At 53.6% G+C, this 24,094-nt stretch overlaps 1 protein-coding gene across 4 annotated transcripts in view; it reads left to right on the top strand.

Moving 5' to 3' along the window:
• ABCC8 (ATP binding cassette subfamily C member 8) overlaps positions 1-24,094 on the top strand; it is a 75,524-nt gene that overhangs the window by 25,062 nt on the left and 26,368 nt on the right. For all 4 annotated transcript variants that reach the window (XM_037150533.2, XM_037150532.2, XM_053673170.1 and 1 more), the window contains exons 8-16: positions 313-468; positions 4,777-4,911; positions 5,228-5,390; positions 14,844-14,884; positions 16,070-16,215; positions 18,577-18,682; positions 18,817-18,933; positions 19,321-19,396; positions 20,156-20,261. In XM_037150533.2, the coding sequence (XP_037006428.2) occupies positions 313-468; positions 4,777-4,911; positions 5,228-5,390; positions 14,844-14,884; positions 16,070-16,215; positions 18,577-18,682; positions 18,817-18,933; positions 19,321-19,396; positions 20,156-20,261 (1,046 nt within the window). The remainder of the gene's footprint in view (positions 1-312; positions 469-4,776; positions 4,912-5,227; positions 5,391-14,843; positions 14,885-16,069; positions 16,216-18,576; positions 18,683-18,816; positions 18,934-19,320; positions 19,397-20,155; positions 20,262-24,094) is intronic.

The following is a 24,094-nucleotide window of genomic DNA, read 5'->3' as shown; positions in this document are numbered from 1 at the left end:
TTAAGTCCTGTCCCCAAGGAAGAGGGCTTGCTTGCTTGCTGGGGGAGTGACTTGCCTTGCTGATGTGACTTCCTCACTTAAATGCTGCCTCGCTGGCTTGCTTGATCGGTCCTCAAAGCCCTTTCCCTCTCTGAGACTTAGTCATATCATTTGAAAATCAGAACCATAATGCAGGGCCCCTTACAGAGCTGCTCTGAGCTCCGTAGGGGGAATATCTAGGAAGCCCCTGGCACGTTCTAGACATGTGGCATCTGGGGTGGTGACTGGGATGATAACGATGACAAATGTGCAATACTCTGCTCTCATTTCTAGACCAAGATTTACAATAAAATTATGCACCTGTCCACCTCCAACCTATCGATGGGAGAAATGACTGCTGGGCAGATCTGTAACCTGGTTGCCATCGACACCAACCAGCTCATGTGGTTTTTCTTCTTGTGCCCAAACCTCTGGGCTATGCCTGTACAGGTGAGGGACCTGTGTTTTGGTGGGGAGTAGAAGAAGGGGCCCCAGACCAGAATCTGCTGGTACGTATTCAGTGACTAGTTTACCGTCTCCCTTTCCACGTTTGCCTGTACCTTCCACCCCTGTGGGGTCTCCATGAGGTGTGCCCCGGGTCCCTATACTGGCTCATACTCTGCAGGCATCTGGCCATCTCTCCTGATGATCAGAGAGGGTAGTGCCATTACTTTTAAAATGTAGCTTAAACCTTAAAAACCTTTAAAAAAAACTATTGAATACTCATATGAGAAACACTTGCAGACATTAGAAATTATGTTGTAGCAAAGTGCTCAATTATACTGGAAAGAGTTCTGATATATTTTAAGCAAAAAGAGTAAACTGCTAAATAGTACAGTGAGTGGTACCTTGTGCTCATTATCAGTTCTTTCTGGAATGTGTGATGAGTGCCGCAGCCGCTGAGCACTGGGCCGAGTGTTACTGGGTGTGGGTAAAAACACCAAGTCATGAAGTGTGTTCTCTTGTGGGGCGGCATCAGGACTCACGCAGATTCGAGCAAATTTGACGAGTCCTGACCAAGTGCCAAGTGCTGAAACTTTTTTCTTATCAAAATGTGATCAGTTTGATGAGTCCTGAAGCTGACAAATACCGAAGTATATATGAAGTCCACTCCCTGCTAAAATGGAATATATATAGGTACACATTTACACAGATTCACACAGAAAAAAGCACTGGAAGGTTGCATAGTGTGATTGCAAGTGATTTTTATTTTTGTTACGCATTTCTAAATTCTCCAATAAGCATGAATTATTTTTGGAAATAGAAACTATGATTGTTTTTAAAGCCAAGCAGCCTTCGAGGCTGGCTCTGAAGGAGGTGCACTCCCCCCAGCTATCGTAGGAGAATCTTGGATGTGGTTTCCCTGACTCCCGGCCTCACCTGCCCTGACTCCCATCTTCCACTGGGCAGGCTTTGACCCTGTTGTGCAGCTGAGAATGCATCCTATCTCGGGTGCTCAAGCCAGAAGCAGACATCGCTGACCCATTCCCAGAGGGCCTGAGAGCTCCTGGGGGCTGTCTGGTTTAGAGGAAAGTGTCTGGACTTGGATGAGACGGGCTGATTCAAATAACCTCTCTGAGCCTCATTTTCCTCATCTGTGCAGTAGGGGTGATGTCCACCCTCTGGGGTTGCTATGACGATGCAATTAGGTGATGTGAGTAAAGCAGAACGTCCTGGTCAGAGTAGTCACTAAGTAAACATCAGGTGCCTCTACCTGGCACACTTTAGTGTGAGCAAGGACTTTACCATCCAGAATTAACTCTTTCTTGGGATGCAATCCCAAAGATTCCATAAATCTTAATCTCAAGTGATTTTTATTGGTCCTCCTTACTGTAAGCTTACATTTTAAAAGACTTTAAAGAAACATAGCAGGAGAGGCTCCCACTGGGAGGCAACTAGACAAAAGATAAGTAGGGTGGAGAATCTGATGGTTTGTTTTCTGGGGACAGTCCTGGGAGCCATGCCCCATTGCCACTTACCCACACCCAATCCTGGTGTGCCCGTCCGCTCTGCCAAGATGGATCAGTGACGACAAAAGCTATAGAGGGGCCTGGAGAGCTCATCCGAAGCAGCCCCTGGCCTCTTGGCCTTTCTCTTGTGTCCCCTGAACAACCTGTTAGAAAGAGTCTGTCTGTCTGTCTGTCTACCACCCCCGCTGCATTGCTGTTGGTACTTTTATTTACAGCATGCATTGCACATGCCCCATTGCTAATAACACTACTGGATGCTAATAAGCCCTGCCCTGTGCCGGGACCTGCTCTGGCCTCTCTCACTTGCTTAATTAACCCACACAACAGCTCAGGGGTAGGAATTTTCATTTCCATGTTTATCCATCCTGATATATTATTTGGTTTTTCATTTTTAATTCCTCATAAACTCTACCTTTGCCACTAATAGCTTTGCCCAACCCTCTAGACCAGGACTCCCACCCGGAGCTGGTACAGTCCCTTCGACTGGGTCGGCCTTCTGGGTGCAGCCCACTGGCCACTGGGCACAGGAGTGTCTCCATAGTATTAACATCAGCTCAGGAACCCCATTTCTGTATTGCTAAGGGCTCTCCCTGCATTGTCAACCTTTCTTGGTGGCACATACTTTTCTTTAATAACAGTTTTACTGAAATATAGCTCACCCATTTAAAGTGCACAACTCCATGGGCTTTAACAGAGTCACAGGGAGGGCTGTGCGACCACATCGCACTTTCAGGACAGTTTCGTCGCCCTGTGCAGAAACCCACACCCATGGGCAGTCACTCCACACCCCCACCCCAGCCCCGGGCAACCACCGATCTGCATGTATCTTTGAAAAGTCACCCTGCTTTCGGAAAAACAAATGTGTGTTCATACATTTTGCCTATGATTTCAGGGGCTTCTTGGGTCCCTGAGGCTTATGGACACCATGTTCAGGAACTTGGCCATAGTGGGGACCTCTGTGTCTGCTCACCCCATTTCCGGGTACCAGAGGCCCACAGAGAGCAGGGGCTCACCCTAAGCCACACCAAGTATGTCCTTTGTGTGGTGCCCTGGTGACAGGCTTCCCATAAGATTTATTTGTTTGTTTATTTGTTTGTTTGCTTGTTTTTAAGAAGGGCATTCAGCCACCTTGTATTGATATTCAGTGATACGCCAGGCACTGTTCTAGGTGCTTATCGTAATGTTCATTTAATCTTCACAACAGTCCTGCTAAGTGGACATTAAAATCACCATTTTGAAAGTGAAGAAGCTGAGACTCAGAGAAGTTAAGTAACTTGCCCAAGATTGCACAGCCAGTAAGTGCTGGGACTGCATTCAAACTCCTGGATGTAGACTCCAGGGACCACGATCCACCACAACACCCTAGACTACTTTTCTAACTTGTGAACAGGAGCTAAAATAGCCCGTGCCCCACACCAGCTTTGCACTCTCAGAATCCCCAGTTTCTGGTGCATTCTCTGGTGGGTCCATGCAGGCCCCTGCAGGGAGGGGAATGCCGTGGACAGAGGAGCCTGGGGAGCAGGAGGAGGGGTAGGCGGACTGTGAGGAGCAGCCTTGGCAGCAGACGTTGCCCCCCCAGCTCCCGCCCCAGCAGCTGCCAGCACCTGGAGGTGATGGGGGTGGGAGGTGGGCGGTGCAGGCACCAACCCCCAGCCCCTGCACTGGTGGTCATTTTGGGAATGGTCTGGGAACTTCCTGGGTGCACGGCTCTCCCCAGGCTGCTGAATGACACCCTCATTGCTTCCACATGAGGACAGCTCATGAAAGGCCTGGATGCCAGACATGATCTTCCGGAGGGTGATGGCAGCGGGGCCCAGAAGGAGCAGGAAGGCCCTTCATCTCCTAATGTGTCCCTCTGCCTGTCCGTGCCAGCGCTGAACATCAGCTAAACACTGGGCGGCAGGTGGTGAAGGGTCACTTACCGGCCCCTAAGTACCTGCTAATGCAGGAGGCGTTCTGTAATAGCAGAAGTCACAGAGCTGCAAGCCCACTCCTCTGTCCTTGAGCTGGTGCAAGGAGCTTCGTGCCAAGTTGGCGCAGGGCTCAGGGAGTGCAGGGTCAGCCCAGGCAGGCTTTTTATTTTCCAGTTAAGGAAGGCAGCACATCTGTTCCTCTACATTAAGCCCAGAATTGAGAGGTCCCGCTGTTGCAGGCAACCTGAGGAACTGTCATCTCCGTGCTTCGGAGGCGGACAAGGGTAACGTGCACTTCTCATAAATATTCAGAAGCAGGCAGTCATTTACATGAAGCTAGAAACAGAACGGATTCTCTTTTCAGAGAGTATCTGGAAGAGTCACTAAAACACTCAAGACGCCAGGAGCACAGGAATGAAAAGTAGACTCCCGGGCGCTGGCCTGGCTCTGTCGGGCATGGCTGCGGTAGATGTGGCCCTTTGCCCATGTATCACTGTTTCCCCGTGAGAGTGAAACGCGCCTTGATACCAGCACAAATGAAAGGTGCTGTCATGCTCACAGTGGCACAAGCTCAGCCCTGAAACCTCCATCGGGAAAACAAACTTGGGGAGAGAGAATGCTTCAGCCAGCTTTCCCATTAGTGCCCAGCCCAGAAACGCTGTGCCCATGCGAGCCCACCATGTGCACGCCTCCTCTGAAACTGCTCTGTCACACCTCTTCCTTTGCCCCACCCCCGACCTAGACACTTTGGAAACCAGTGTCAAGGCCTGTCCCACTTTAGGAGACTGGAGGTAGGGGGGTGGATTTTACCAGCTCCCCACCCCGACAGGACAGCCACCAGTCAAAGGTCACTCACCCCCATGACCTCCCCTCAGATCGTCGTGGGCGTGATTCTCCTTTACTACATCCTCGGAGTCAGTGCCTTAATTGGAGCAGCTGTCATCATTCTCCTGGCCCCTGTCCAGTACTTTGTGGCCACCAAGCTCTCCCAGGCCCAGCGGAGCACCCTGGTGAGTGCTCCTGCCCCTTTCCCCATCCCTCCCCCACGTGCCTTCCTGCTCCCTCCCCCGTCGCATCGGTGGGGAGATGCCACCAAATAGTGCCCCCCACATGCACACTATTACTGACTGTAAGCCTGTCACCTCACCTGTTTGCTTCACCCATTTCTGTGTCTGTGAAATGGCATTAATGGACAAGGCAGGGGCATCCCTGTGGGGACAGGATCTGGGCATTCCCTGCAAAATGGTGGAGAACATGGACTTGGCTCCTTCCTCTGGAAGGGATAGGGCAGGATAAACCCTTCTCTGACTCAGTGACCCCTGGCAGGAGTATTCTAATGAGAGACTGAAGCAGACCAACGAGATGCTCCGTGGCATCAAGCTGCTGAAGCTGTACGCCTGGGAAAACATCTTCCGCACGCGAGTGGACGTGACCCGCAGGAAAGAGATGACCAGCCTCCGGGCCTTCGCCATCTACACCTCCATCTCCAGTGAGTCCGCCCCAGCCAGCCAGCTGGCTTGCTGCCAGGATAGGGTGTCAGGGCTTGAGGGGGCAGGGGCAGAAGTGGCAGGCTTTGGGTCACCCAATCCACGCGAGCCTCAAACCATCTCACGTAGCAGAGCCCCCAGAAATCACAGTCTTCTCCGGTCATTTATCCAGCAAACAGGTATTGACAGCCTGCTGCATGGGGGACACTGTGCTCACCCTCAGGATACAGTGACGAGAAAGAGATGGGGTCCGTCTTCGATGTGCTACTGAGCTGACAGGTTATTGAGTGGCAGCAGGAAAGGAATAGAGAGCAATTTGGATTCTTCTGGGGGGACTCCTTTTCAATGAGTCAGCCGGCTGCCACCGCCCTGGGGAAACTCCAAGGAAACCTGCATTCATCTGGGGCCCTAAGAAGGAGGGACTTTTACTTTAAACAACAGGAGCTCAAGTGTGAGGCCCCCACAGATGTCTCTACACTAACTGCATTTACAGTAATCAGTTGGTTTGGGAACACCAAGCCCAGAAATAAGAGAGGGGAAGAAAGAGGCCAGAACTGGTGAGACGCCCAGGGCCCCCTTAGACACGCACAATAAAACCAGTTTCTAGCGAACGTGGGGATCCCGTAGCAAGCATTCCTCTTGAACATTGAGCTAATAATAAAGAAAGAAAAATCCATCACTGGAATGAGTCAGCAAAAGCAAAATACAGGAGAATTACTCCCTCGATACCTGGAGATGCTAGAATAGTCTGAAAGAGATAATATAATAAGTACGTGTAAAATCATTGAAGAGCTAAAGAAGGGGTAAAACCTACACGGCAAAATAGAAAAGTATTAGGGGAAAAGAAAGTCCCTCAAAAATCTAGAAATTAAAAATTTAGTTACTGAAATTAATTTGGTGGATAATAGTTCCCAGGTCAGGGTGTGCGGAGGTCAGGTGATTACTGGCCGAAGCTGATCTCAGTTGGTCTGGTGACTCCAGGGACCCGCCCGGTGGTGGTTAATGCCCGAGGGCATAGCTGGGACACGAAAAGGAGGCAGCTGGCAGACCTCACTCTAGTCCCCTGGCCTTACGTGTTTCAGAGTCACTGTGGTAGGAAGGGCCAAGAGGAAGTCCTCAGAGAGAGAAAACAAAATGGGAAAATTAAAAAAACCCAACTCAGTGTGCGGGTTACATGAAGTAACATAGCTAAAGAGAGAATTTGTGAATTCGAAAGTAGACCTGTGGAAATGACACAGGATGTGGCAGGGGAGGGAAACAGAAAATATTTTCTGCAGGTTGGCAGAGCCATTATACAGATGAGAAGTTGAGGCCCACAGGGGCATCTTCCTGAGGTTAATAGCATGGCTCAGACCAGATCCTCTGGAGTCTCTAACTCCAAGCCTTGACCTATTTCCACACAGAGCCGGGGACTGATGGCCAGGGAAGAAGACTTAGGACATGATGGGGCACCATGTGTAGGCTATTTCCGCTCACTAGACGAGACCCCGGAACAGGCTCTGACGGAGGGGAGAAACAGGGGAGGAAACTGGAAGAGACGAGCAAAGCCGATCACTTCCGCCAGCTGGAACTAGTTTTTTGGTGTATGAGGCTCGGAGCAGGGAGCGAGGCCCACGATGGGGCCGTTGTGGAGGGTGCCCTGCTCATGTCTCCCAGATAAGCTCACGGCAACTGAGACGGTCCCTCGGTCATCTCTATATTCCTGGTGTGTACACTGCCCAGAGAGGCTCTGGTGGGGACAGATGGCCACCATCCAACCTGAAGGCTCACTCTGAGCACTCAGGTATTCCACCTCCCTGTGTCCAGCCAGACCCTGGTGTCCTGTGCCTTAGGCAGGGACCCTTGTCCAGGAAGCAGAGGCCAGGCCATTCATCATACCCAGCACCAGCCATGGCATCTTTCTGCAGAAAGCTGTTTTCTCAGACTGGAGCTATGAGCATGGCAGGCAGCCATGGCTTCCTGGACTCCTCACTAAGACACTACAGGTTGCTGATCCCACCCCTTCACCCTCATTTCTGACCTTGGCCTTTGATCCTTGGACTGAGCAATCCATGGAACAGAAGAAATTGGGAAGGACCATCTAGAGAGCTCAGAAACTACTGCTCACAAATCCAGTCCCGCTTTATCCTTCTCTGTGCCGGCTCTGCCTGCCCCTGGGTCTGGCTGTGTTAACAGTGACCCTGCACTGTGTACAGCTACAGACGCCGGCTTCCAGGCTCCATCAGGGTGAACAACTGCTGAGGTAGCAGAGGGCCTCCCTGACCAGCCAGGTGACTCTCTCACCCAGCAACAACTTGGGGTGGGGCAGGTTCATTGTTGCTGCAGTGGGAGGGAAGCAGCAAGGAATCCGGGACACTGGTCCCCAAGATCCCTGACAGCACAGTAGATGCAGCCTTGGGTCATAGGGATGGGGGCAGGGGGCAGCTACTTTGCTTCTAGGAGATGCATGCTCATTTCCTGCATTCCAAACTGCACCCTGGGATGAGATGTAAACAGTCTCATTAGATGTCTAGGTTCCCAGGCTAGTCCCCCGAAGCCCATCTAGTAGGTGTTCTTTGTCCCAGGGGACCCTGAGAAGACAAGCCAGGGATTTATGAAGGGCCTGGAGCCCAGAGGACCTGGGGAAGGAAGACTCTATGTTGTCAAGTGCCGAGCTGACTCTGGAAAGAGTTAAGGGACTCTGGAGCCAAGAAGAGGTCTGCCCAGGGCCCCTCACCTGTCCAGGCCTCAGCGACTTAGAAGGATAAACAGGCTGGTCTCTGGAAGAGGCACTGGGGAGGGACAGGGAAGAGCCCTCCGGGAGTTCTGGAAGCCAAGCACTGTTTGCTCAGTGTTCTCCCTTCCTGGGATGAGTTTCTTTGTGCTGGTCTGTGCAAGACAGAGAGACAGGTGGCAAGGTAGGGCACTTCCTGGCTGCAGGTATATGCTTTAGGCGTGTTTTTACTTATCTGCTCCCAGACTTCCTGCCTTCAGCTCTCTATCACCAGGGATCAGGACACAGGTCATTAGGCTTGAGATAATGGGGCATCTTTCACCCTCACCCCTGGCGCCAGCCATGGAGTCCTGGTGCCACGGAAGAGCCCTGGAGTCATGTTTCCTGACAGAGCCCATCTGGTGCTGCCTGGCTGGACTTACAGTCTGCCATCCTACACCAGTCAAGTTGCCTCTGACACTCTGGCTGATGGTCTCACCTTCGGCTTCACCGAGAGCTCCTGTGGGTGGAGCTTTGGTGCAGGGCAGGGCGAGGCAGGGCAGCATGTGGGTTGGCGGGGGAGGTGAAAAGGAAATGTGTGCAGTTTCTCTGCCACCGATATCCAGGATCAAAGGAAAGCAGACATAAGTTACTCAGTGGGTGTTGAGTGAGCCCAGCTCTGTGTGCTTGACCCTATGCTAGGCACTGGGAGGAATGCAAGAGACAGTAAGACATGTGGCCCATTCTCAAGGAGTTTACAGTCTGCTGAGATGTCAGCGCTGACACACTTGGAAGAGTGTGGCAGGGAGAACTGCACTATGTGGACCTGCTCTGTGCTGGCCGCCTAGCAAGCCGACGGCCCTTCATCCGCAGATCGACTTTGTGAGGTGTGTAGCTCTACTGTCCCATTTTACATCAGGGAAGACTGAGGCTCAGCAAAGTGAAATGGCTCGCTAAGGTCCTCAGCCAGTATATGGCAAAGAACAGAGAAGGAAGCCCATGTGGACCGGGAGTTCACACAGAGCTTCATACAAGATGAGGCTTGGGCAATGCCTTGCAAGGTGGGCAGGATTTCAGTGAGTAGAAGATCAGTTTGGAAAAAGCTGGAAGCCAGCGCTGTGGCCACCCCTCCTAGCAGTCAGGCCAGTCTTTACTTCCTTGCAGAAGCAGCATAACTCCAGGTGTCCAGACTCGCCATGTGTTTGAGGACAAGCTGTGCAAGCATGACGAAGGGGACCTAGGCCCTGCCAGTCCACCAACCAACATGCTGCCAGTTCCTTCTGTCCTGTGTGCAGCACCCATTCCAGAACATTCTCTCTGAGCCAGACTCAGTATGACCCTGGGGGTTACAGAGGAGGCAGGCATGGTCCTCGCCTCACAGTCTCTCGGGAGACCATGCCATGACCAGTGGTCGTGCGTGTGCTCAGAGCCATGGGGTCAGCTCCGAGGGCCCTTGCCGCGGACCAGCCTTGTCAGGAGAGGGGAGGGGGCGGAAATGAGTTAAGGACGCAGGGAGTCAGGTTGGAGAGGTCTCAGCATCCCGCTGAGCCCCGAACTCCGTTTATTCAAGGCTTTTATTACAATTTTGGGGAATAAGCAGGAGGGGGCTGCACCCAAGCCAGTTTCTTTGTCCTTTCTGCAAAGCTACTCCACGGAACAACAGGGGAACACAGGGTGCTATCAAAACTTCCCTGTTTATCAAGCACCGGTGCATGACCTACCCTTCTACAGGGAAACAGGCTGTCTATCTTATGCTAATAAGTTCTTGGGAAACCTATTGTCTACCCACAGCAGGTTCCGGGCAGGGAGCCAAGCAAGGTGGAGAGAAACTGCCACGGGCAGCGGCCTTGCCAGCTGACCCAGGCCCCCCGGCTTTGCCAAGGGGGGCTTATGGTCACGTCTCCACGAGCAGTGGCTATGCCCCCCTGACCCCCTGGCTTTGCCATGGGGGGCTAGTGGCGCCCACAGGCCCTACTTTCTCTTTTGTGCTACTCAGCTGGCCCCGGATTCTTTTATTTCTTTCATTTACTTATCTTTATCAAATCTGTTATCTTTCATGTGACAAATCTTTACCAGGCACCCGCTATGTGCCAAGCCCTGTGCTACGCATGAGGGATGCAGCCGTGAGAAGGAATATCAGGCCCTGCCCACAGGTCACGCACAGGCCGGTAGGGAAGCCAGCCGTGGAGCTGTGTGGTGAGTGACAGGAATAGAAATGGGGTTGTCGGTGCCTGTGAGAGTTGTACTCCGGGGTGGCGAGTGTCAAGGAAGCTTTGTCAGAGGTGAAGCTCATTGCTGGTGCCCAAAGAGTGACTATAAGTTAACCAGACAGGGGAAGAATGTTCCAGGCCCAAAGCCTAAAGGGTGAGAAGGATGATAGTGTGTTCGAGACTCAAACATAATCTGGTGAGGAGCGGGACACAAAACCTAATCATACAGGACCTGTGCCCTGTGTTCCGGCCTCTGGGTTTTCTCCTGAGGCAGGGGAGCCACTGAAGCAGTTCAAGTGCAGGTAAGGTGGCCTTGCCATCTCTTCTGGCGTTCTGGGGCCGGGGGTGTTCCGTCTTCCCAGTCAGGTCTGAACTGCGCACAGTCAGGTGGGCCCTCCTTGGATCAATGTGACTGACTTCCTACCAAGTCCTGAAAAACAAAAAACAAGCCCCCAAGCCCCCCAACTATGCCATGAATGGGAATGGGATGGGCAGGATGGGGCACCTGGCACCTGCCCCCATTTGTAGCCCAAGACTTCAGTTCCTTCTCAGCTCCTTGGTTGAGGCGGGGACTCAAACTGCCAGTGTGGGAGGGGGGTGAGGTGCCCTCCAGATCTGGCCTCTCTCCCTTCTCCAGCTTCTCTGAAATTCTTCTTCAGCACCGGCCTTCCTGCCACCTGCCGGTGCAGCCACATCCCCTGGCCTGCTGGTGCCTGTCCTGGCCTGCGTGGGCAGGGAGGTGGCTGAGGGGGGACAGGGGAGGGTCATCAGTTAAGGAGGCAGGAATCAGCATGACCTGAGGGGCCTCCTGCTGTGCTCCCACCAGGCCAGCGACAAAACACCATTAGCCCGCTTTCCTTCCCTGTCATTGACTTCAGAATGAATGGGAAATGGCCCTGTGCACTTAAAACCGCACTGCCCTCTCCCGCGGGCGCCACGCGTCAGCTTTTCCTTTTGCATTCGGCCCAGGCTGTGAGCCTGCAGCTCCCCACTGGCCACCCCCTCACCCCTCCACTCCCCACCCCTGGGACAAACCTGCAGTTAACCAGAGGCATGAACGTCTGGCTCTGCCTCCCTGACATGTGACTTCTGAAATGCATACATCTTTGGAAATGAACAGGTGCTGGTATAGTGGTGTGGGCGCCACCCACAGGGCCAGACGGCCTTCCTGGGGCTAAGCCAGGGGAGCCCTCTCTGAGCATCGCCCCGGTTTCCACTGATCTGTGGGTTTGTTTCCTTTGGGGGCAGGAAAAGCTGGCACACTGTGCACGGCTGTGCCCTCAGGACCCAGCATCATGCCTGGAACAGAGGAGACCCTCAAAAAAGTAATTTTTGAATAGATACTTCTTAAAGGATATTTTGGGGAGAGGATTGAAACAACGCTTACTCATATCTTCATAGCACAACGGAAAGACTTTGCTTCCAAAGGAGGCCTTCAGATCTGCCCGCACGAGTCTGAATTTTTCCGTAGCAGCATCGCACTTACTCACTGTGTTGTCATCTTCTGCTCTCGGCGTCATTTACCAGGACTCCTTGCTTCCTGACATGCAAGACTGAAGCACTATCATGTTCTCCTTTTCTTTGTCTTTCCCACATCAGGTCAAAGTGAGTCAGCCCACCCCATGCCAAAGTTGGGGAGAAGTCTGTTCTGGGTCGTAGTTTTGTACCCAATCATCACCGTGAATATCTATCTTACAGGGCTTTATGTGGCTCAGGAAAATAGAGGCAAGGCCACAGGTCTTCACCCCGTGACAACTGGGGTGCCCAGCGCCCCCTTCCCCAGTCTCACTAGGGTTCTGGAGTGTGTGCCGGGCTCAGAGTGGTGCCAGAGACTCCCAGGCCTCCCGGCCTCTGGTGCTGGCATCCCTAGCGCCAGCCTTGTCCACCCCAGGGCCTAGTGGGTTGCTTTTCAGAGAGGGCTTTAAAATGTAAACAGGTGGTCATTCCATCCCCACCCCCACCCCCCACCCCAAAGGGGACCCAGAGTTCCCTGCACAAAGGCCATCCTTGCAATAAAGGGTGAGGGAAATGGAAAATGATATATTCATCCTTTATTGTCTCCAAACAAGAGCCAGGACGAGGTAGAAATTGATTGTATCATGTGGATTCTCTTTTGAGAGAATCAGCTTTAGAGTACTCACTTTTAAATTTATTTATAGTTTGTCTCATTCCTCAAAAGAGTTCAAGCAGCTACAAGAATTAAGACAACAAAATAGAAAAAAATGCAAATTTAGAAAAATCACGGCCAGGGAAAACAAGCCGTGGAACAAAATGTCAATCACGGCACGTTTCATAACTGCAGAACTCTCTGGGAGCTGACGGACCACACTTACTAAACCGGCCAGCCCCTTGTGTAGGATGTCGCCGGTTGGTTTCGTCTCCAGTGGTGTGTGCTGTGGTTGTGGTTTTGTTTTGCTATGACAGCGCTATAACCAACAGCAGCTTGCTGAGAGCTTTGTGCTTCTCTCGGGGTATCCAGAGAAACTCCCAGGGGAGGGATTACAGGATCAGAAGGTCTAAACTTCTGTGTGGCTATAGCTACAGAGCACCAGATTGCTTTCTGAGCAGAGCTGTGCCAGTTTACAACCTAACTCTGTACCTATTTTTTAGCTGGGAGCTGCACCCCAGAATGCATGGGCTGGGTCTCAGCCTCGGGCAGGGGGCCATGGGGTGGTGCACAGGTGCCTTGTAACTTGAGCCCCTCCTCTTTGGTGATTGCTAGGGTGGGCAGGCGAAAACAGAACTAGGCCCCTGTCCTGAGGGAGCTCCCTGGAATTACAGGTCCTGGAGGGGAAGGACAAAGATACCTTGTGTTTCAGACTATATGGTTGTGATGGTCAAGGGCCCAGGCCTCATGGGAGTCCTTCTCCTTCCTCTCCCCGGCCAGTGATGGCTGCACTGGGTCTTAGGTTTCAGACCTGGGTCCCTTCTACTGAAGGAGAACCAATAATGCTTATACTGCCCCTGCTAGAGACTAGAAGGGAGGGCTGCGGCATTGCTGTGGGCACCTGGAGTCCTCTTCAGGAAGGGCAGTTAAGCTTGGTCATGTATGATATTGGTGTTGATTTAAAAAAAAACAACAACAGAGCTTGGGGCATATCTCCTCCTTGAGACAGAGCTCCAGGAGCTCTGCAGGGGCTGCATCAGCCTCGGCAGATAAGGAATCCCCTGAAACGGGCACCATGTCTTTCCTCTCTGCTTGGAAGCTCCCTAGGGGCATGTGTTCTCTCTCCCCAGCTAATCAGGGCCTTCCTGGGAGCCTAGTTCTGTCTCCTTCCTCAAACTAGGAGCCTCCTGAGGGCAGGGGCTGTGTTTTTCCTCCCACTGGGGGTCCAGACCTCCAGTACACACTGAGTATGTACTGGCTGACACAGGATTCTTAGAACAAGCAGACAGCTTCTTGGATTGGTGTTGACCATCTGAACCTCAGAGTGTCAGAGACCTCACCGTTCTATTGGACAGGGGCCCTGTGCATGGGCCAAGCCCTTGGTTGGTTGTGGCTCCTGGCTCATTCTGCTTTCATTTGGCTTAATTACAGAACCAGATTCTGTTCTGGGCCAGCCCAGAACAGGCTCCTGGCAGGAAGAGAGACGAGATAGCAGGGTGGCAGCTAGAAGGTCATCTCTTTCTCTAGGAGGGCTGCTGTCTCTGAAAGTTCAGGACTCTGTGCATAGGCCTCAGGGTCTTACCTGTTGGGCCAGAGAAGGGGGGACCCGGGAGCAGGGCTGAGCTAGTAGCCAGTGAGGTGTGATCGTCAGCACCGAGGGCTCGCAGAACCTGTTCACTGCACTGTCTCCTCGCCCCTCGGGGAAAGCCACAGTGTATGAACAAGGAAGTATAAGCTTACAAGGATCAGGTATAGAAACTGAGGCACAGTAGGGAAATGACCTGCCCAAGGTTACACAGCTCAGATGTAACAGGTTCTTTGACTTGAAGTCCAGCTCTCCTTGCTCTTCGGGGTCCTAGGAAGGGTTTGAGGGCCACACTTTAAACAAACCAACTGCCCCGCTCCCCAGGACATGGAATCTCAGTCTTAGAGCTAAGGGATGCCCTGTTTTAAGATGTCCTTCATCACTGATACTTGAGTATGAGTTTGAAATGTTCCCCCAGAGCCATGGAAGGTTAGGAACTCTCCAAGCCTCAGAGACAACCTGCCCTGGGGGGGGGGGAGAGGGACAGGAACCAAAAGCAAAGGAAGGAGTAGGAACTTGGTGACTCCAGAAAGCCATGCTGCTGACCTTCCAGTTGACCACAGGCAGCCGGCCCTTCAATCTCATCTCCCACCACATTTTCACGGGGCTTCCTTCACACCGTCCACAGGAGCAGAGTAGGAGCACTGAAGCCTTTATTTAAAGGTTTAAGTCTCAGGGTCCTGGGGACCAGAGCCCCGAGGGAAACAGGCGAGGAGCTGCAGGTGCCAACCAGCTAGACTTCTGCCCCTTCCCCGCCCCAGTGCCACCCACTGGCAGGGAAAGGGACCCCACAGGCTGCCTGGCCTCCGCCCTCCGCCCTCCTGTCTCACCCCTCCCACTAAACTTGTGCTTCCTCCACAGTTTTCATGAACACGGCCATCCCCATTGCAGCTGTCCTCATTGTGAGTGGCTCCTTCCTCCATCTCCCGGGGGTGGGGGGGTGGAGAGGTGGGGCAGGAAGACTGGAGCGAGAGCTCACCCAGGGTTTGGCCTTTCTGCGTGGGGACTTCAGAAGATGACTCGTCAGTGGGGCTGGACACTCAGCAATGGACTGAAAGGCTATATATGGGGCAGGCCCCCTCCGCTCAGAAGACAGGGGCCCTGGTCTCCAGGCCTGGAGGACCTGAAGCTTAGTCTTTAAAGACATTAAACTTTCTTTTAAAAATAGCTACCAAACATGTTTATTTGTAGAAACGCTGGGAAATTCAGAATGGAAAGGGCAAAGAGAATCTAAATCACCCATAACCCCACTGGCAGCATCTTTAATGTGTTTCTTTCCAGCCTTTTTGGAAGGCATGTAATATGACCTTTTTACAAAAATAGGACCATGCTGCCCATGCAGTTTTGTAACCTGCCTTTTGGAATGTAAGGATATGGCACGAACAACCCTCCGCATCATGAAATATTATAGTGGAGGAGGTTTTTCTAAAGTGATTTTGACCAAACCCATGTGTGAGCTCAGCAGTGGGAGCCGGCAGTGTGCCCCTCCCGAAAGGGCTGGGCCCCCGTGAGCCCACAGCCCCTTCACCCAGGACCTCCACCCCTGGCTTCTGTAATGGCTGCAGTTCTTTAAAAAGATGCCTGTATTTCCCCCGGGGCCAGTGTCCCAGAGCTGCGCTGGGTTCACAACCTGTCAGGAATGCTTAACAATTCACTTTGGACATGATTTATTGTCCAAAAGTTCTGGCCTGGCTTTTCAGGGAATTCTGGGTAACAGAGGCGGGTGAGCCAGCTGGGTAGCCAGGGGCAAGCACTATGACCAGGCGGTTATAATTCTCTTGATTCCATTTTCCCAGCTGAGGGGGTGCAGAACTGACCTAACCTCAGGGCTCCTCCCAGGTCATCCATGGCAAAGAGGGAATGGGACAGGGAGGAAGCAGCCTTGCCCCCCACCCCCGTCTTGAAGTTCTGAACTCGCTGGGGACATTGCTATGACATGACTGTGAGGAAGAAGGTGTCTTTAACTGAAAGGTCTCCTTGAGTCCCCTGAGGCAGACCTCTTTCTTTCTTCCCCAGGACTCGGTGCTTCTGGGGCGGGAGGGGCCCACGCTCTGAGTCCCCCGTCTCACACGTGCCTTTGTCCACAGACCTTTGTGGGCCACGCCAGCTTCTTCAAAGAGGCTGACTTCTCGCCCTCAGTGGCCTTCGCCTCCCTCTCCCTCTTCCACATCCTGGTCACACCGCTGTTCCTGCTGTCCAGTGTGGTCCGGTCCACGGTCAAAGCTCTAGTCAGGTGAGAGAAGTACCCAGCAAGGACACTGGATAGGCAGCTCATGTGGCAGCCCCAGCACTCGCTCTGGTGACTGACCAGGGCAACCATAGCTGTTCGGCCCCAGGACACGCCTCCTTATTGGTCTGGGCCTCGCTGAGCCGGCTGTGGCCGGTCAGAGCAACAAAGGCCCTGCGTGGCTCCCCTCCACGCTGTCCCTGAGAAAGGACCAGCCAACTTGCTTGCATACCTCCAGGGAGCGGGAATTCAATGTCACCTCCAAGATAACTCTGTACAAAACAATTCAATATTCAGCAAAATTGGTATATCTTCATAAATTCCACCCGTCAGTCCTAGTCCCACCCTCAGAGCCACCCACACAGAGCAGCACGCCTTCCCCACAGCACGGCCCCTCGGATTTCAGAAGGTACCCACCGAACCTTTGCCTTCCCCGGGCTGAGCGTCCCCCGTTCTTCCCATGGGTCCCGGAGCCGTCACAGCCCTGGTCAGTGAGCCACTTCCCCACGTGCCTGTATGTCCTGCCCCGACTGATCCACAGCTCAGGGAGGGCCCCCAGTTCCTGTCTCCCAAAGGCATCACCTCCCATTGGGAAAGAGAGCCCCTGTTGAAGCTTTGACTGCGAAGCTCTCCTTGAGCCTCTGAAATGGTGCCTGGAAAACAATGGCTGTCATGTGCTTGGGAGAGCTGGCTATGTCCTTTCTCATCATACCCAAGCCCTTTCAGCCTTGAGAAAAGTGACACCCCTGTCTCAGGGGACACTGGTGGGTCCTAGGCAGCTGGCAGGGAGGAGTAGCTATTAGACTGAGGTAGCTGGTGAGAGAAGCAACTTACACGAGGAAGCTCTGGCAGAGGTTCGAGGATAGAAGGGGTAGAACTAGCAGAACTGAGATCAAAGGAATATCTGACAGGGACTAGCAGGCTGGAAAAGATCAGCTCCCATTTCCAGGGTTGGCTGTGCAGACTCAGTTTTATTGGCCATGGCATTTTTCTGTGTGTTTTTTTTAATTTTTTTATTGTTGTTTAGTTACAGTTGTCCCCATTTCCCCCCATTACTCTCTCCTTCCCTGCCCACCCTCCCCCCACATTCAATCCTCCCCCTCATTGCCCTTGTCCATGGGTCCTTTGTACACGTTCCTCGACTTGACCCTTCCCCTTCTTTCCCCCATTATGCCCCACCCCTCTGGTCACTGTCAGTTTGTTCTTTGTTTCAACGTCTCTGGTTGTACTTTGCTCGCTTGTTTGGTTGATTAGGTTTGACTTATAGGTGAGATCATATGGTGCTTGTCTTTCACCATGGCCATGGCATTGGGACTTCTAATGATCACCCCTCCTCCCCCACACCCACCCCAGCCAGCCCTGTGATTCCGGGTAGAAACCAAAGGATCAAGGAAGCTGCACCTGTTGGAAACCCTCTGCGCTGATTCAGAAGTATTTCCGTATGCAGACAGTCCTAATCCACTGTCATCAGCATAGCTGAGGCCTTTTAAAAGAGGGAGATGAGACCCCAGGGCTGAAGGTGGGAACAGGACACAAGGCCAGCCCCGCCCTTCACAGGGCGGAGGAGGCTGGGAGGAGGAGGAGGAGGAGGCTGGCAGAGGCCGGCAGCCTGCTCCCGGTCAGGGCTGGGGTGTCCTGCACAGAACAGAAATCAGGGGCCGAAGGTCGTTTAGAGCCTTGGACTGCTCTCGCCTGGAGAGCTGGAAGGCCTGCCAGGCACCTGGCCTATTGGACATTTAGCAAAAGGAGGGAAGAGGTATGCAAACGATGCTCAACTTCCTCAGCATCCACACCCCTAGAGGTGAGAGAGAATGACCCCAAACCTTTAGATCCTCCTCTGGGTCCCCAGGAAAATTCCTTGGGTAGGGGGAGAAAGATTTCTCCTATGTGAGCTGGGAGTAATACGCCTCCCCTAGCAGGGTTCAATTATATTCTCATAGAACATACACTGTCGGGCATATAGTGTGTGCTCAATAAATACAGCTACTGTTAATAACCAATTCTAATCCTAACTAAACTTAACACCGACCAACCTTAATTCTAACAGTAACTAACATTGTCCACCAGCAGCGATCTTTTAGTCTCACCAACCTTAACACGGAACTATTCCTAAAACTAACCAAATCCACCCTAATCTGGACCCTAACCTACTCCAGAGGGTGAGTCAACCCTAACAGATGCTGGTGACACCCCCAGTTCCCACCTCGGGTGCCCACTGCTTTATCCCCCTTCAGTGGGGGCTTTGTGGGGACTACACGTCAGGACGCAGAACCTTTTCAGAGCTGCTGTCTCAGGTTCACCCTTGCCCCTCACCTCTCCCCTCTGCCCCTGGCAGGGGTGTGGGGTATCTCTGTGCTTCCCCTGTAGTGTGCAAAAGTTGAGCGAGTTCCTGTCCAGCGCAGAAATCCGAGAAGAGCAGTGTGCGCCCCGGGAGCCTGCGCCCCAGGGCCAAGCCAGCAAGTACCAGGCAGTGGTGAGTGCCTGACAGCCCCGCCGCCACTCGGCCCTGCTGCCTCCTGCCTCAGCCTTTCCTCAGAGGAAGGGGGGCTCCCTTCCCGGTACAGCTCCCAGCCCTGCAGGTCCTCACCTCCTCCTAACCATCCCCAGCCACTCAAGGTCGTGAACCGCAAGCGTCCAGTCCGGGAAGACTGTCAGAGCCTCACGGGCCCACTGCAGAGGCTGGCCCCCAACTCAGACGGGGATGCTGACAATTGCTGCGTCCAGGTGAGTCTGAGACCCTGGACCCCATGCCCAGCCCCCAACACCGTCACCAACAGGGAGCTTAGCACCGATGGGCCAGACCTGTTTGCTGAGTCCTCTGCCCCAAGGTCACCCTACCTGCCTGTAGGACCCCTGGGAGTCCCAAGACCAGGGACAAGTCTTCCATCTCCACCCAGTGCAGGGGGACGTGTAGGTGCCCTCCCGGGGAGGGTGCCTTGGGCAGGGGTGGGCATGAGAAGACCATTCTCCCACTCCCCTGTCCTGGAAGCCATCCAAGGACTGGATTAGTGCTTTCTGGCCTTTGTGAGGGAGGAGAGATAAGAAACCTTGATGCTGGGAGCCCGACTGTCTTCCTGTTCTCTTCTGGGTCGTGGGCTGTTGCCAATGAAGGTCATTGGAGGCTTCTTCACGTGGACCCCCGATGGGATTCCCACACTGTCCAACATCACCATCCGCATCCCCCGAGGTATGACCCTGCTCACCCTCCATCAGGCTCTGGGGGTGTCCCCCTAGAGTCACGTCTTAAGTGCCTCTCCCTGTGTCCCACCGAAAAACATGGAGAAAAAAGAAAAACCAGCATTTATTGAGTGTCTGTTCCATGCGCACTCTTAGTGGCTGCCCCAGGGCACTTAGTGAACGCTAGAGAGGGGGTGGGCTTTGTGCTTGAGGAGTCCACGTGCCAGGTGGGAGTGCAGCAGCAAGGACAGGGCGAGACGATGGCCTTGATGTCAAATCATCGGTTATGGACAGTGTGGGTGCTTTGCAAAAAGATGAGACCCAAGTAGCCAGGGGGGCATCGTGGAAGGGGAGGGGCTTCTGAGAATGAGCAGTGTCCCTCAGGCCTTGAGGCGGGGTGGGCAGTCTGGCAGGGGCAGCAGTTTGAGCAAAGCATAAAAGCGGGATGGCGGTGGGGCCCAGGGTGGCATTAGGGGACCACGAGGAGCCGGGCTCACACTGGGGAAACACTGGCAGGGAGAAGCAGGAGCTTCGAGCCAGTTGGGGGAGATCATCGTGAGGCAGGACTTGGGGGGCCAGGAGGGCAGTGTAAGTGTCCAGAAGAAAAGGTTTCCAAAGGGGGAAAGGACTCCCTGGGGATTCTAGGTAGGAGGACAGCAAATGGAGGCCCCGGGGTCGGGAGTGTCTGTCTGTCTGTCTGTCTTTCTGGGTGGTGGTTGTAAGACTCCCTCTTGGCCTCAGCCCCATCTGTGGCCCTCCCTCCCTGCAGGCCAGCTGACCATGATCGTGGGGCAGGTGGGCTGCGGCAAGTCCTCGCTTCTTCTAGCCACCCTGGGGGAGATGCAGAAGATCTCGGGGGCCGTCTTCTGGAACAGGTAATGAACGCATCCTCGGGGCTCACTTAGTGGGGAGAGACTAATAGTGGGCCGGTGGGCAGCCCTCCTTCTGGCCACCTGGCTCAGTGCAAGATGCGTTGTGCATTCGTCAAGTGCCCACTGTGTGTTCCCTGAGTACTCAAACGATGCTGTTAATTGTCATTCTCATCATTATTAGTACTGAGTAAACCCTTACTAGGTGCTAGGGGCTTTGCCAAATCCTCTGCACATCATTCCATTCAATCCTTATGACAACCAGCAAGGTGAGCACTGTTCTCATTGTATAGAGGAGGGTTAAACTGTGTGCCCTAATTCATCCCCCTAATAAGTGGCCAAGCTGAACTTTGAACTTTATTCTGTTTGACTCCAAAGCCCATGCTCGCTCAGCGGCCCTGATGCCCCACTGTGGGGAAGGGCAACACAAACACTGGTTTCCGGTCTGATCATCAGCAAAGGGGGAGCGGACTGTTCAGTGTGTGTTTTGAGGAGCCAGAAATAACCCAAACTCAGGTTTCTGGGAAAAGATCACTATCCTAATTGAAGAGCCAGAACCTAGGCTGAGTCGATCATGAATCTATTATTTACACCCACTTATTTCCACAAAGCGCTGGAACCTAATTGATAAAAGATGCATATAAAATAGGAGCTTTTTAAAAAGTAAGAAAAGAGAAGCCAAAAATGAAGAGGCTGGAAAAGGTGTTCAGAAACCCCGGCAGTAGTCGGCTTTGGCAGTCGGGACACAACCTGGCTCGGAGCTCCCCAGTAGCCAAAGGAAAGAGGGACCAGATCGAGGGTTTGGGGGCTTGTTCAGAGATGACAACTGTAGCCATTTACGCAGGGGGCAAGCTTTCCCCAGCAGTCATCTCTAGGGGGACACTGTCGTTCCCGGCATTAGGTGTTTCCTAAGTGTGAGTACAGCCCTGAGCCGAGAGGAGGACCTTGGGCCCAGGGTCCAAACACCTGCATGTACCCCCATTCGCTGCCTTTCCAAAACACCCCAGAACAGAGTATGCGACAGGTGGCAGACTTCCCTCCTCGGTGGGGCTATGAGCTGGCAGGTGTGCCCCCTTGGATGTCCTGTGATCCCAGTCTCTGGAGCAGGGATGTCCAGCCCACGGCCTTCAGGCCGCATGCAGCCCGGGACGGCTGTGAAGGCGGCCCAACCCAAAATCGTAAATTTACTTAAAACCCTTTTTTTTTTTTGCTCGTTCGTTTTCATTAGTGTTTGTGTATATGATGTGTGGCCCAAGACAACTCTGCTGCCAGTGTGGCCCAGAGATGCCCGAAGTGTGGACCCCCCTGCTAGAGTCTTAATGCCAAAGGGGGCTGTGGTGCGTTTGGGGGCAGAGGGGTCTCTGCCTCCACTCCCCGTCTTCTTTGGAGGGTTTTCAACACGGCCTGATTAGGAGGCTCCAGGCACTGGGTTTGAGGTCACTCTGCCAGCCTTGTACAAAGCTCCCCGTGGGGTTTTGGGGTGACTCCTCACCCTTGCCCATTGGCTGATGGCCTATGTCCGTGACCCCAGTGAAGTGTGAGCTGAAGAAAGGGCCGGTATGGATTGGCAACTGCTGCAGACCAGGCCCTTTGCTAAGCACACCACAAGCATGATCTCGTTGCTGCCTCCCACTAAGCCTCCCGTGGAGTCTTTTCACCCCAAACTGAAGTAGAAACTGAGGATAGAGAGGTCAGGTGACATACTGGTCAGCATGTGGAACAGGGACCCAAGCCTGGGCTCTTTCCCTGGAGCCTGGCCCCTGCTTGGACTGGGAATACGTCCAATCCCAGGGATTACTCTCCACCTTCCATGCAGAGGGCAAGCTGGCTCCAGGCCCACTCTGAGGGCAGGCGGGCCGTTTCTAGACGGGATCACAGAGCACAGAGGCTGGGGCTGCCCCTGGATTTCCCCGGCTGTGCTCCCCTCAGTGTGAGTCAACACCCCTCTGAGTCTGGTCCCTTGGCCTCACCTTCCTTATCTCCTCCCCAGCGCCCTCGCCCTCGGGTACCCTCCCACCAGCATCAGCACCTCTCTGCCCTCTGCAGAGGAAGCAGACAGGCTTCGTAGGGGCTCAGCCCCGTCCTGCCCCCATCCCCACCTCTTCCCCAAGCAGTGCCAGCCCTCGGGGTCTAACTGCTGCCTCCTCTCTCTTTGGGAAGCTCGGCCCGAGCCTGGGGCTTCTCCAAAGCCCTGGAGCACTTCACATGTGCCAGACACTGTGCAACACACTTCATTTACTTCATTGTCTCAGTTAGTTTCCTCCAGACCGTGCGGCAGGTATTCTTATGGTCCCCATTTAACAGATGAGGAAACTGAGGTGAAACAAGTTGCCCAAGGCGACCCAGCTCTTCAATGGCAGAAGTGGGACTTGCACCCAGGTGCTCAAGTGCGTGAGTTTTCCACTGTGCACTGAGAGAAGAGGCTCAAAGGCAACGTGGAGAAATAGCTAGCCTAGAAGTGCACAGACCAGCAACCCAATGGCCGTGACCGCCTCTGCCACTTCCTCAGCAGAGCCACCACAGGGTGCCAACAGCTGTGCCCTCATCCACACTCACTCTTCTCAACAGGCAGCCCAGCTCCTGGCTCTGTTAGAGGTGGAGGAAGCAGGAGGTGGTGAAAAGGTTATTTCTCCAGAACCCACTTTGCCCTCCCCAGCAGTACAGCTTCCCTCCCAAGCCTAGTGAGGCGCATCAGGATAGCTTGCAGCCAACCCCAGGAAGCTGTGAGGATTTGTTCATGCCTCAACTTGTGCTCCAGCGCCTCTCCAGCGCCTCTACGGGGTACTCACTCACCCCGTGTTTACTGAGCACCCGCCATGTGCCAGGCCCTGGGCACAGCAAGAGAACTGCCGAGATGATCAAGACATGGCCCCTGCTTTTAAGGGAGGGAAGGGACATCGGCACCATCACTGAGCAATGAACTCTGCGGTCAAGGAGAGAGGGCTCACAAGTGTGGTTTGCTCAGATGGAAAAGACAGGGTGGGAGAGGAAGGTGGTCTAGGCCGGAGAGTCGGCCTGCACAAAGGCTTGCTGATGCGAAAGACCTTGGCTCTGGTACCTGGAGGGGTGGGGTGGTGGTAGAAGACAGGACTGAAGAAGGGGCAGGCCTCCAGGCAGACACCGCTGTGTGCCACGCCTGGGAGGTAAGATTTACCCTAACCTCTGCAGTGGAATCACGCTGGCGATAAGGTTGGGAGATCGGAGAGAGCGGGGCTGTAGGAAGGAAAACCAGTCAGGAGCTTGTCAGGAAGCTAGAGAAGAAGTCCGGGCTGACCCAGTTGAGTGGGCTCTTTGTCTCTCAAAACCCTGGACACGTACACAGCTCTGTCCAGCCCACCTACCCTGGCCAGTGAGTCAAGTGTGGAGCTGTGTGTTGAGAGCCCCCCTCCATTACTTGCCGGAGTTCCATGCCTCAGACACTGGACCCCGGGTCAGCAGGGAGATGATGTACTTGCAATGTGGGCCAAGAGCAAATGGCGTTTGACCCGGCAGCCCCTCCTGTCCGCAGCCAGAGGTGAGGGCTATGCCGGGCTGCTCTGATGTGTCCCATCTGTCCAGCCAGGGCCCAAGGCCTGGTGACCTGGCCGCCAGAAGGAGTTCCGGGAGGCATGAGGCTGGGAGTTGAGGGATTAGATAGTGCAGAGCGGAGAATGCTCTGGGGAGATTGGTTTGTTTGTACAACTGTGCATTTATTCCTTCGTGAGCAAATGAGCAGCATGGCTGAGCAAACTCCGGAGTCAGGCTGTCTGGGTTCAAATCTGGGCCCTGTGCTTTGGGAAATTCTGTGATTTCTGTACCAGTTTTCCCTTGTTACTCGCAGAGTTGATGTGAGGCTTAAC

Source organism: Artibeus jamaicensis, unplaced genomic scaffold (genome assembly GCF_021234435.1).
Source record: "Artibeus jamaicensis isolate MK-2021 breed Jamaican fruit bat unplaced genomic scaffold, CSHL_Jam_final contig_797, whole genome shotgun sequence".
In the NCBI taxonomy this organism is placed as follows: Eukaryota; Metazoa; Chordata; class Mammalia; order Chiroptera; family Phyllostomidae; genus Artibeus; species Artibeus jamaicensis.
The sequence above is the reverse complement of the archived record's forward strand: the minus strand, read 5'-3'. Positions and strand labels throughout refer to the sequence as shown.